At 29.1% G+C, this 14,048-nt stretch overlaps 1 protein-coding gene across 3 annotated transcripts; it reads right to left on the minus strand.

The window, feature by feature from the left end:
* Nucleotides 1–8,211: 8,211 nt before the first annotated feature.
* Nucleotides 8,212–11,604, minus strand: LOC111376666 (protein FAR-RED ELONGATED HYPOCOTYL 3-like). 3 transcript variants are annotated; one of them, XM_022999638.1, is made up of 4 exons: nt 11,421–11,604; nt 11,181–11,238; nt 8,658–9,064; nt 8,212–8,557 (listed from the first exon to the last, which is right to left on the minus strand). In XM_022999638.1, coding segments are annotated over exons 2-4 (438 nt in total). In that variant the 5' UTR covers nt 11,210–11,238; nt 11,421–11,604; the 3' UTR covers nt 8,212–8,555. The 3 variants fall into 3 exon arrangements, 2 of the variants coding, with proteins under 2 accessions (XP_022855406.1, XP_022855405.1); XM_022999637.1 differs by having other exon boundaries at nt 8,658–10,932; XR_002699521.1 differs by having other exon boundaries at nt 8,215–8,557; nt 8,658–8,879.
* Nucleotides 11,605–14,048: the final 2,444 nt, after the last annotated feature.

Here is a 14,048-nt window from a genome sequence, read left to right on the forward strand (position 1 = left end):
TTCCTGAATTTTTTTCGTTTCTCTTCTTCTGTGAAAGTAAATTCTTTACCATAAAAAATCAATATTTTCAATAATTTTCCTTGGCAGCCAAACAAGTAGACAAACCACATAACACTCTCTTTTATAACCATGGATATAAATATACACAGGACATTTACACTAACAAAAAGCTAAATGACCAAAAAAGACAAAAAAAAAAAAAAAAAAAAAAAAAAAAAAAAAAAAAAAAAGAAGAGAGAGAGAGAGAAGAAAAAAATTAACCTGAAAAAAAAAAAAAAAGAATGAAGAAGCATTTAATAAAAATTTACATATCTTTTGAAAAGAATAGCAACATTATAATGTAACATGTGATTACACTAAAGTAATATTAAACCTTAAAGTATAAGTGCTCATACCTGTTGCCAGCACAAAATGAAAATGACAAAGATCCGAGAAGCTATTAAAACCTTGCAGAATATTAATGAACAAACCTAAGATTCAACTGTTACGAATCGATGAGATGACAGACTAAAAATTAAATTAATTTACAAGATTAAAATACCATATATTGAAAACAACAAAAGGCCAACTGGCACAAAAAAATAGAAAGATAATATTGAATTCATATTTAGGAATTTTAAAAAGTAAATCTTAAGAAATCAAAGCCAAAAATGAACGTGTAATTTTTTTTCAATATTGCAAAAATTATATATTTCCAATTCCCATTCAGAAATTTCCACCCGTCTACATTCAAAGTGCTGAAAATTGGGGCTTTTCAAATTTTAAACCCTTCACATGAAATAGTGCCATTTTGAAATTTCCACTTGTCTACATTTAAATTCTTAAAAATTGGGGCTTTTCAAAAATTAAAAAAAAAAAAACTATGTAGAAAACTTGCAATAAGACCGAAAAGAATTACAACAAACCAAAAAACCCATATATCTGTACGAATGTCTAACTATTTGACTAACAAGGCACAATTCACAGGGAGACAGTAAAACTTTCAAAGATCAACAATAACGAGTGATTTTGTAGAAGACGAGTTCGAAAAAGTGTGTAAAATGAATACAATATCACAACATAAGACCACAATCTTGAAACGTGGACAAGAACCCAAGATTTCTATTGGCGATCCTAAAAAATGTAAAGAAAAGTGCTAGGGTTTTGGTTTGCAGCAAAAATGAAGAGAAGAAAACATTTTTTAACGATTGAGAAAGAAGAAGAAAAGTAAAGTATTGATAGCTTTGAAAATAGAACTAAAAAATACTGGAAATTTTGATTTTATTTGATTTTTTTTACAACAATGTCGAAATTTTAAAAATTGATTAAAATGTGCTATGTGTATGAAGTTTTAAGTTTATTTGATATGTGATTTTGTATTAAATGATTTTTTTTTAAGTTTATTTATTTTTGTTATTTGTAGCGTAGTTATTAAGAAAATTATATAGATGTTAAATTCATAATTCACATTTCATTCTTGAACATGGAAACTCAACATTAAAATGATAAATACAAATAAAGGTATATTTAGCGAATATTGAAGTGAAATTTAGGATATTAATGTAATTATTTAATCAAAATAAAATTTTTACGAAAATTTTGATATTACTATATATAATTTCATGTATTTGTTATAAAATTGTCATAACTTTATAAATCGTATAATGAAAATTTGGTTATTTTTTTACGAAAATGCAGTGTGGAGCGTATTTAGTTAGTACATTGCGGAGTGTCGTGCGGAGTGACACTTTTCCACGATAGATGTAGTGACTTTGCGTAGAGCAGAGTGTGAGTAGGTTGCGCAGCGCAGAGTGTTCCTTGAAACACTCCACGCTGCGCGGAGTGTGATGACTCCACATTGCGCGGAGTGCTACGCGAAGTGATTCAAGGAACACTCTGTGCATCGCAGAGTGCTAGGCACTCCGTGCTACGTGAAGTGATTCAACGATCACTCGCACTGCCCGGAGTGTATAGTGAAACACTCCGCGCTGTGTGGAGTGTTAGACTAAAACACTCCGTGAATCTAGAGTGATTTTCTAAACTTTTAATAGCGAATCCAAGTTTAACTATTTTTTTCACTTAAAAAAGTGCAAATTTAAAATTATTATTTGTGCCAAACTAAAAAAATCTTTAAAAAAACAAAATATCAATTCAACAAAGCCACGTAGCATGCTAAAAAAATGGATCCTAAAATATTTGAATACTTAACATTGCAGGTCGAAGTTTAAATGACGAAAGGTTTCAAGAGTGTATAATGTATAAATGTTTAGCATGAATTTTGAACATAACCGTATTTGCTAAAATTAATATTGGCTAAACTATATATTCTCTATAGCATAAATAAATTCCAAATTTATTTTCATCAAATAAAAATTACCTTTTCGGATGAAAACGGTGGTGACCTTTGATTTTGGAAGCTTAACAAATTTTTGTTTGTGAAATGAAAATGAAATGGTTGTTAAAATGATAATGGGTAGGTGGTTGAATGTAATAGTTGCCATATAATTAATGTTGGTAGATAGAAGTTGGTATGAGTAAAAGTTGGTAGTTGAAATATGTAAATGCAAATTCAAATTTAATATAGTTTATTTTAATTGATGTAATTAACAATGTAGTTATGGATTGGAATTATGTATTTGTAGTTTGTAAAGGATTTGTGTAGTTTTGAAATACAAGAAAGTTTCGAAATTTAATAAATTGTTAAAGTGTTGTGTTATACATTAGCAAAAGGTGATAGATTGAGATTTAGTTGTTTTTTATATTTAATATTGTATAAATTTAATTACTAAAAAAAATCTATAAAATTTTGTGCAGTCTTTAAATACAAAAAAAAAAATTGAAAAATGTAATAAATTATTGAAATGTTGTTTGACAAAAATATAAAAATTGTTATACATTAACAAAAGATATTAGATTACAATATTTACATTAAAAAAAAAAAAGCACTTCGAAAGCAACTTCCTAACTTTCAAAAGTTGCAAACTGTTCTTAGTTAACAATTGACAGTACTTGGAAAATAGACGACGCGGTTTTGTTTACATTATTACTGTCAATTGATACAAAAGTACAAAAGTAATGTAGTGATTTTCAACTTTGCTAACTTGGTTCGTCTTCCGTTTCATAGCTTTTGCGAGGCTTCTTTTTAGCCTATGAGTCTAGTGCAATAATTTCATCTGCAATTTCAAAGAGAGACCGTTTGACAGTTGTTGCAGTTATTTCTTTAGTCTTTGGGGGAGACTATACACATCTTCTATTTGCCTTTTGTACTTTTTTCCTTCAAATTTTTCTGCAGTTCACTTGGATTGCTATCATCAATTGTGACATTTGAAGCATTTGTTGTTGCTAAAGAGTTCAATGCAAAGATAATTTCAAAATGATATTCTGGAGGGTTTTGTTGTTTGTGTGTGACTTTCAAATAGAACTGTACTTCATTTTCACTTTCCATTTTCATGACTTTGTCGATTTCTACATCTGATTCCTGTAATAGAAGTAACGTCTTAGAAAATTAAATGTTAAAGTACTAAAATAAATAATATTAAATAATGTTGGAATTTTAATTTCACCTTTTGAAAATGGTTCATTACATCGCTTTCAGTAACTTCCAATAATTTTTCTGCCGTATCGTCGATAATGGTTGCATCCAACCATCTAGATGTGTCTTCGAGATGAATGAAAGCATTCACTCTGTGAATTATTTTTTTGCAAAACATAGCATGTATTATGTAGTTTTTAAATAAGCATTAATATGAAGTAAAAATTTAATATATATTTAATAGTGCAAGCTACCTTGGAACAACTTTTGCATGTTCGCATTTGCAAAATTGACATTTATAAATTTCTCCAAAATCTATGTTGGATGTTTTCTTACAGTTGTTGCAAGCCAAATACCAAAACTTTTGATTTTTGGAAATGATTTTCCAATGTGTTTTGAGCCAATAAAATTTTTTCTGGAAAAAAATATTTAGTTATATTCAACAAATAGTAAATGGATATAATATCCATTAATAATATTTTAGTATAGAATACGAAAAAAATTTATGTTACTTTTATATTAAATAAAAATATATTACCGCTAAATACACTCCCAGTAAATCTGCAATTGGCGTGATTTTGTCTTGAGTTGGAGGCGATAGTTTCCATGGGCTTACGACGACAAATGACTTATTTTCTGTAAGCTTGTCAAATTTTTCTTTGTTAACCTCCATCCTATAAGAAAACAAATATAAAAATAGTAAAAAAAAATTATTGTGTTAATTTTTTTTATTAATGAAACGTAGTTATTATTTTGAGCATCCGTTTCTATAGTCTGCAACAGCTAATAGATCAAAATTAATGAAGATAGTGCTATTGACTTTGGTTGAAAAGGTGATGCCTGCAGAACCAAAAAAAAAAAATAATTAGTATATAATTGCAATTTGTGAATGTTTGAAATCAATAAGTATGCATGATTATACCATTGAATGAAGACACATTAAGATTAGTAGCCCATATAATGGGTCTTTGTGCAAGATTTTCAACAATTGTAACACATTCTCGATCTACGAAACTATCTCATAAGGTTAGAATCACTATTTGGTATTGTTTGTCCATCAATATAACATCCTGAAAAGTAGCTTGTGTACCAAAATGAGTTTGGATAATTCGTTTTTGTTTAATGTCTACAGCTATACCTGTAACACCTACAAAAAATATTTTCCTTTATATATATCTTGCATTTAGTTAATTTGAAGACAATCATAAGATAACTGTGGAATGTGATAATTAAGTGATGTATTAGAAATTTTACTGATGTTGATATTTTTATCCATGTGTTGTTCTAATTCATCAAACGGAGTAAGTTGATACTATGAGAAGACAAAGTTTAAGTCATTCTCATGTAACTCTTCAATTTTTGTTCTTCCTGTGATCGTCCACACTTTTTCATCGTTTGAGCTTTTAAACTCACTTTTGTTATCTTTCACTGTTGCATTCAAGATGACATATGTTTTTTCCAGGTCCAACTGATCGTTAAGTGCAGTAATATTTGTTTCATACAGTGTTAATGTAACTTGGTAACCCTGTTTAACATTAGTACAGTTGAAAATAGTTATAAAATATACAGGTATAATAAAAGTTTAAAATTATGAAAAATATTATTACTTATGTAATTATAAATCCATGAGGACAATATTCTGGTATCTGTTAGTCGAACTTCGAGCAATCTTAGGCGATTGTTTTCCTATAATGACTAATTTTACAGACCAATTCATTTATGAAGTTCCAATTTGTGGGATTAGTTTATATGATGTAGCCATCTTTGATATCTGTCAATAAGAACAAGAAAAGCTCGAGTAAAAATAGTTATAAAAATGAAAAGGAATTTTTTTTCCAGGAAATGGAAAAAATACCGAAAATGTTTGTTTTCAATTGTTGGTAAGTAGAAATGAGATGAAATATGTGAAGAAACTTGGAGTAGAAAGGTATGGTATTTTTAAAACATCTACAAGAGATATTTAATGGATATTTTGAATTTTTTAATATATAATTTAGGCACAGGAGATATAAAGGTAAAGTATACTACGTGAACTATATGTTGGAAGGATAAATTTAAAAGTAATTATAGCATGTGTCAGTTGAAAACAGTTGAAAAATGAAAAATATCTATTATCAGATAAGATATACTTGTCTATTCATCATTTAATACAACTTGTACTTGTGTATATTATAAAAAAAATCTGCTATTAAATATGTAATTTTGTTATACGTAAATTTTTAAAGTAATAATTATAGTAATGAAATAAAAAAAATTGCTAACTTAGTTAAATTTTTTACATAGTTGTTTTGTTTTTGTTTATCTATATTTTATATTTATTAATATTAAATTTCTAAATATGAATATTTGTAAATTGTAACTACATATAATTAAATGTATGAAACGTTTTAAAAAGTACAATTTAAAATTTTATATAACTAAAATATGTAAAAATGTAATTGTTATCATCATTTGACATAGAGGTTTTACTTTTGAATTCTTAATTCAATTATTATTATTCAATTAAAGTAATAGATAATACAAAAGAAATATCTAGAAATAAATATTGTAAGTATTACATTTTCATATAGTTGAAATGTATGGGCTTGTCTTTTTTTTTTTAAGGAAATATTAATATGCTTGATTGTTTTATAAGCTAAAGAATTTAAAGAATGTTAATAAAATCATTGTATGTTTTGCTGTTGTGATGGTATAGAAAAAATTCGAATAATAGTAAAAATAGTTCTATATATCATTGTAGTCATTATACAAGAACTCCTTAGTACTTTGGAGTATATACATTGTGGAATAAAAAGAAGACATCAAAATTTGTAAAAAAAAACTTTTCTATGTTCAAAACATGAATAGATTATTTAATGTAGTACTAACTAAAACATAAGGCCAAGATAATCGTTATCATTACTGAGCCAAAATCAAGAAGGGTATATATTTATGCCCATCTCGAGTCATTTTCTTGTTTCCTTAACAATTGCTAATTGATGACCTGCAAAAATTCACAACAATGAATTACTAACATAGTTGAATGATGAGGCATTCATGCTAAAATTTCTTTAAAGTAAAGGATGGCACGCTAAATATATAGCGAATTTGCGTTCTATCTAACTTTGCTAATTAGTGGAAAAGATTAGTCCTAAATAAGATTGGATATGGAAAACGTGCGTAATTTAGTTTCCCAATAATAAAAAATTATTGCAACCATTAATATTAATTGTGCAACTATAAATGGTACACTTACCATTTTGCTTTGACACAATATAAGAACTACACATGTAGCCTGTTGTTAAATGAGATACTGACTCATAGAGTGTAATGAAGTATACAGCAGCATCAAGCTTTAGTTTCTTTTTCACAAGTTATGAATATATTCTTTTATGTCTCCACCAATTCACAAGAATGTATGAAATCTGTAACAATCAAGAAATATTAGGGAACATATTTTGTTTAGGGAATCTAATTGACATTGTCTAAATGCAAAAGAAAACTATTCGCAAATATGCAACCAATATCCTACACTTTGAAGTACAAATGCAAATAGAAGAGAAAATTCATACGTGCGGCTATTTACTTGAGGGGGAGCGTTCCCCCTACCAATATTTTTGACAAATAGTTTTGACAAACAATCACACCCTTAATTTAAGTTAATCCAAAGGTTTAGACGATTTAATTATAATCATTTGAAATATAAAAATGGGCCATCCCACAACCCACGCCCACCCCATCCCCCCACTTCCCGTAATCTATGCTTCTCATATCCTTTCCCTATCCCTCTTTCACTCTCTCTTCACATTGAAAATTTCCCTATATTTACACGGACAGATTCTTGAAAACCAAATACAAATTCTTCCCTCATTCATTTTCTCCTGCTGACGCCCGTCGTCCTCAAGAAGAATTAGTTCTTCCAAGTTCTTGAAATGGCCATTTTTCATTTATATCCATTATTAACATAAACTATTAAAGAAAAAAAATAGATGGTTGTTGTAGAGAAAAGGGAATGATATACTAACACAGAAAACTAATAGAAAACCAAGTTAGAATTCAATAAAACTGTTGAAGATTTGATTGATAACGTTACCGCAAGCGCAGTGTCAAACGATGATTACACGGTGGCGGCATTTAAGGGTGTTTGTAGTTTGGTGGTTATTTGAGACATCGAAAGGGCTAAGAATCCGGCTATTATGCTCACAGGCTTTAATTTCTAACTTGTAGTCAGTTATTATTTTTGTATATAGTCATGGCTTCTGAATTTATAATCCTTTCGTACTAATATTTCTAATCGTTGAATCATCTGTTATAGCAGTGGAGATGACAGAGTATAAAGAATTGCAATATCCTTCAAAACCTATTTTCAAACTCATCATGACTGCAACCATTAAATTATCCCCAAGTGATCAACTTGTATATGTGAATTGAAAGTTGAATTGTTTAGATTGTAGCGTTGGACTCTAGTTGCAGGGTATGATGAGTATCTCTCTAGCACCTTATGCATTTCCCTTGCAATGGAACGTCCACTCTCAGATCATTCTTATGCTCAAGTAGCTAAATTTTTTGACAAAGGCAGATGGAATCTCACAAAATTAGTTGCATGCTTAATTGAATCAATCTTTTACAAGACATGAATATCTCAGTAAAAGAGTTGGGACAGGGTACTATAAGATGCAAGAACTCGGTAAAAAATGAGAGCACTCTTTTCGGTTTACCATGCAAATTTCATGGTGCTATTGTGCATCAAGTATCTTGGTTTACACTGATTGAGCACTAAAATTTACATCAATAATATATTAATTATATTGAGCAATAAAACAATTCTTTCATGACAACAGGACTTTGCTAGTCAGTTCTATAAAGATTAAAATAAAGACTAAAATGAATTAAACCAACAAGGTTTACTATCCAACCCTATTAAGAGAGCTTAAATTAAAGAAAGAAAAATAAACATTTCTTTTCTTGATTCATAGTCAACTAAAGAGTGGTAGAATGCATAAACTTAAATCTTCATAAGCATTTTTTGCCCAACTTGAAATTCACAGATAAGTCCGAATTTGAATCCTACAAGAAAAAATAATAACAGGTATTAGTACGCATAAAAATTACATATTAATGAAAATTGATTTACAATCGAAATAAGAAAAACATAAAAAAGACTTACATGTTATGATTGTTTGGACAATGAGTAGATCATTTCCATTTTTCTTTGGCTTCTCAGGACATATCCTCTTGTCATGGCCTAATCCTTTGCATAATGCACATTTACGCCTTTTATTTTTCTGTACCAACTCAATACTTGATTTGAACCTTCTTGAACCAGTGTGATCTTTTTGTTGACATTTTTCATCCTTCTTCCGTCCTTCCATCATTGAAACATTGGGATCTGATAGCACAAATTGAAAACTCTCCTCGTTACAAATATTTAATTCCTCTGGAGAAGTATCAAGAAGAGTCCTTGTTTTAATATTTAAGCTATAAATCTGCTCAGATACTTCTTCAATGGCTTTGATAAATAATTGGTATCCCTCATTTGTTTCGGCAGCATGACAAGCTAATTGAGTTGCTTTCCTACACATATGACCAAGTCTTAATGGCTTTGTATGTTGCTCATCATCAGTAATCACAATTTTTTCTGAATTTGTACTCCTAAATTTATTAGCTCCTTGCATCCACCTCTTTTTTATAAAGTGAGAAGGAAGTTCATCAACATCTTCACAAATAAGAACTTTGAGAATATGCCCACTAATTATTCCATCAAACTCGAAATGTTGGCATTCACATTTTCCTTCATGATTCTGCAAATCAAAGTTTACTTGAAACATATCAAATGCTTTTTCTTTATGTTTTACTATGTAAGTCCCCAAATCTTAATTCACATCTTCAACCTTATAATCCTTGACTTTCTTCCATTCATCTTTGAACTTTTGAAAAATATTCCTAGTATATACTTTTTATGCATGCTTTAGAAGTAAGGCATCATCATTTACAATACGATACTTGTGTTCTAATTCAATGTCCTCATCATTCTCCCTATTTACAATTGAAGCTAAAGCTCGATCATATTTGATTTAGATTAGTTCAAGAAGTAAAAAAAAAAAACTATTAAGAAATGAGTTAATACCTTCACTACGGCTTGTAGTATTCATACCCGCAAAAAATAATCCACGATTATACACTGGAACCCAACTTTCACGTATTATGTATAAGTCTTGAAGCCATTTGTTACTATTCAAATCATACTTCACTATTATATCCTCCCATTTTTCCTCAAAATCTTCCACTTTATACGTATAATAAATGCAACCTTTCATATCTTTCTTGAAATTTGACTTCTTGTAATATATATGTGACAATTTTTCACCAAACTTTTTCATGATGTGCCAAAGACATAAACGATAATGTGTGTAGGGAAGAACCTTAGCAATACCCGCCTTCATAGCTGGATATTGGTTAGTTATGATACAAGTAGGATTGCATCCTCCCATAGCATCAAGCCATGTTTGAAATAACCACATAAATGTTACCTCCGTTTCATCTTGTAATAATGCACAACCAAATTGTATGGATTGAGAATGATGGTTCACACCAGTAAATGGAGCAAATGGCATATCATATTTATTTGTCCTATAGGTCGTGTCAAAGGTGACAACGTCACCAAAACATTGATATGACATACGAGACCTTGCATCAACCCAAAAGAAATTAGTTGCTCTTCCATCTTCATTTCATTGTATCGCATAATAAAATTGTGGATTCTCAGCTTGTTTCTTTTGAAAATATGTGAGGACAGATTGTGCATCACCAACTTCTAACTCGTTACGCCTTATACACCTTAAGTGGTTATAGCAATCCCTCCCATCAAAACCAATGTTGTCACCTCCAAGAATTGAGGCAACCTTGACAACTTTTATATTTTCATTTTTGAATGCTTCAGAAAGATTTTTTGCTGATTCAGGCATGCTCCTATTTGATCTCATTTTCATTATTTTAAGTGGAGAAACAAATTTATGATTGTGATGATCTTCGAATGCTTTCACAATCCAATAGCCACCTTCAATGTCATGCGAGATTCACATGTTAGCTTTACACCCACCTCTAGCTGTTGAACAACATCTTTTTGTAGACTCATCCTTTTCACAATTCTCTATTGCTCTTGATTCCCCGACAACCTTCCTATTATATTTGCCTTCATGTGAACACATATTTAATAAAGGTGACTTCATTTATACGTGGACGTGACTTCATAGTTGTTCGAGTTTGAATCCAAAAACCATTTTGTCGTCCAAAATCCTCTTAATAAGCTCTTGCTTCTTCTGATGTCTTAAATTTCATCCCGACATAAGGTGCTTGGCCTTGTATTGATGATGACCCAATCTCATTAGGTTGAAACATAGGTGTAAAAGAATCACAACTAGTTGTATCCATCTACAATCCCACTTTTCAGGTAGGGACAAAAAAAAATATACATGTCAAAATGATAACAACTTATTTGATACAAATTAATACAGGTCAAAAAATTACTTTAACTCCATTTGTTATCTCTTACATAATGTAACATTCAGAAATGTAGAAGCTCTTGATCTTTACCAGTTATATCTGTCTAAAGAATAAGTTGTATACATGAATCAAACATTCCACAATATTTTACGGTCAAAATGTATTTTTATTGAACTTGCCGACTTACATTGTCAAATCCAGCAATGTTCTTGTCATCCGCAAAAAATATCAATCAGTCGAATATTCTGCAATAATAAAAATAAAATAAAATCCATAAATACAAAATGAATTTGGATACAAAAATTATAGATCTAATTTGGGATTTATGAAGTTATAATAGTTCAATCGATAATAACACAAATGACGATACAAATGGAATTTTGATTTAACAAATTGTGGGATGTAAATGGATTGCCATTTCAAGAACCTGGAAGAACTAATTCTTCTTGAGGAGGACAGGCGTCGGTAGGAGAAAATGAATGAGGGAAGAATTTGTACTGGGTTTTCAAGAATCCGTCCGTGTAAATATATGGAAATTTTCAATGTGAAGAGAGAGTGAAAGAGGGATAGGGAAAGGATATGAAAGCATAGATTACGGGAAGTGAGGGGATGGGGTGGGCGTGGGAGTAGGTCGTGGGGTGGCCCGTTTTTATATTTCAAATGATTATAATTAAATCGTCTAAACCTTTGGATTAACTTAAATTAAGGGTTGGGATTGTTTGTCAAAATTATTTGTCAAAAATATTGGTAGGGGGAACGCTCCCCTTACTTGAGTATGTTAATTTATCTTTCTTTGAAGTAAATAAAAAGTTCTATTACAAATGAAATAAATATGTGGATAAAAGAATACGTATAGTCTTACTTTATAAATAGTAAAATTTTTTGGAAAACATAAAACCTCGAAAACATTTAATTTTTTGTTTGATTAATGTTTATACATATGCATCATGATTCATTTCTCTAAAATAAATGCAAAAATACATTTCGAAAAAAGAAAAAATTCTTGTCTTAAAAATTAAATATCAATTTGATTACTTAGAAGGATAAGATAAGAGAGAAAGATAGACACTTACAGAAATGATAATACAAACTGACACCCAAAACATTATGAAGATACGTAATGGTATATCAAAAGTTTTAGCAACACGAGCATGTGATATTTTGAATATGGAAAACATATGTTAACAAATATAAGACTTTGAAAATAATGTAATGCAAATAAGAAAGCTTATTATTCAATTCTCTTTCTTGAGTTGTAAGTCACAAATTCTTGTAAAATGATTCTACTATAGACTAAATTTTATTAAAAAATAAACTTATTGAAAATTTATTATTTAAATACATTAACATTACAATTACTAACCATAAGTAGAGGGATTTGCAATAATAGGCTGAACTTTGAAAAATTCATTGTTCTCACATTTGGTTTTGTGCATGTTGGACTACTCAAAATATAATAAAGCACAATCCTCTAAATCTACACACAAAATTCTTACTTTTCTTCTCAGAATGAATTAATTTCTCAAAACTCTACAAAACAAAACTTGAAAGAGTCGCAGCCGTCAGTACTTTTCAACAAAAAAAATCGATTTAGCGATAAAATCAAACGATAAAAAATCCAAAAATTCATGAAACAGAAGAACATGAGAAGATTTTCGAATATTTTTGAATGGAAAGAGATCAAAGAAGCATGTCAAAAGTAAAAAACGTGCCTTCTGTGGATGGAATTCTTTTAGGAGTTGCAACACTTTCATCTCTTATACTAACAAATTTGAAAAATGCCCGACCTTTCATTTAAGAACGATAATTAGCTTATTGTTTTGAATAGACAAACATTGGTTTATATATTAATATAAGACAACACTGGGAAATAGTTACCAAAACTATGCAATCGAAGTCTAATGAGTAGCAGAAAGAATTAATTTTAAGCAATTTAAATAATCATAGTAGGCTACATAATAGTATGTCTTTTTCATAAGCTCTAATACATTTTGCAACCAGTGACGTCACCTATTCACTGAGGAAAAAGTAGTAAAACAATAAATACTAAATTAGAGAATATCAATTTAAATTTTAAGCATTTTAAATCAATTTACAAATAAAGCATTTGATTTCATCATTATCATATAACTTGAGAATTATATAAAAAGTTATAACCCATACGGCATTGCATCATCATATAAGAATGTTTTAATAATATAAAATTACCGACACTACGTATTGAGTAAATTGTTCACTCTACCTATTTAGAAGAAAAGTCTTCTTAAGAAAAGTATCGTACTCACCAATAAATACAAATAGTAATATATTTTTCAATTTATTAGTAAAAGAAATACGAAGACATGAACAAAAATAGACAAACTATTAAATGACTAATTGCCTAATTTCTTTTAATGAGCATGATTAAGTTTATGACCAACTTTAGTTTTCTATTAATCCTAAGAAATGATCCGAAAATATGCTTGACAATTAAAAATAAATAAGAAGGGACTTCCATGTTTGTAACTTTCACCATTACAAGGAATAAAAAGAGAGGAATGTGATTAAGCTTGTTAAGAAGTTAATTAAAATTAATCTTTCTTCATCCTTTATCATACAAATATAAACTATATTTGATGGATGACATATTTGCTGATACTAAGATGAAAATGTAAGTTAGCAATCACTTGTTATTGCAGGTAAAATTTTCCATCTTTAAATAAACAATAAGAAAAAAAAGCATAAAGTGGTTGAAATTGTAGTAAAAACCGATAAAGAAAAAAAAAGCAACATAAAAGAAAAGCATATCAAACGAAAGTCATTTATATAAATGACGCTAAATATTTAGTTAACCCTCTTGAATTTAAGATAGATTTCAAACCAATTAACGAAAGATGTAAAATCTAGATATTCAATCTTTACAACTTATATAAAAACAACGAAACTAATGGATAATAATAAACTACATTGAATTTTAAAACAAAAGTAAACACATACATATGAAAAGATTGTAGTTTTATGAATATATAAATGAAAAAAAAAAATTATACACTATATTCTTAGTGCATGCGTTGTG

Source organism: Olea europaea, unplaced genomic scaffold (assembly GCF_002742605.1).
Source record: "Olea europaea var. sylvestris unplaced genomic scaffold, O_europaea_v1 scaffold1545, whole genome shotgun sequence".
NCBI lineage: Eukaryota > Viridiplantae > Streptophyta > Magnoliopsida > Lamiales > Oleaceae > Olea > Olea europaea.

Excerpts from the sequence above, each read along its gene's own strand:
- LOC111376666 (XM_022999637.1), bottom strand. The coding sequence starts at position 9,318 with ATGTTTCAAGTAAACTTTGATTTGCAGAATCATGAAGGAAAATGTGAA.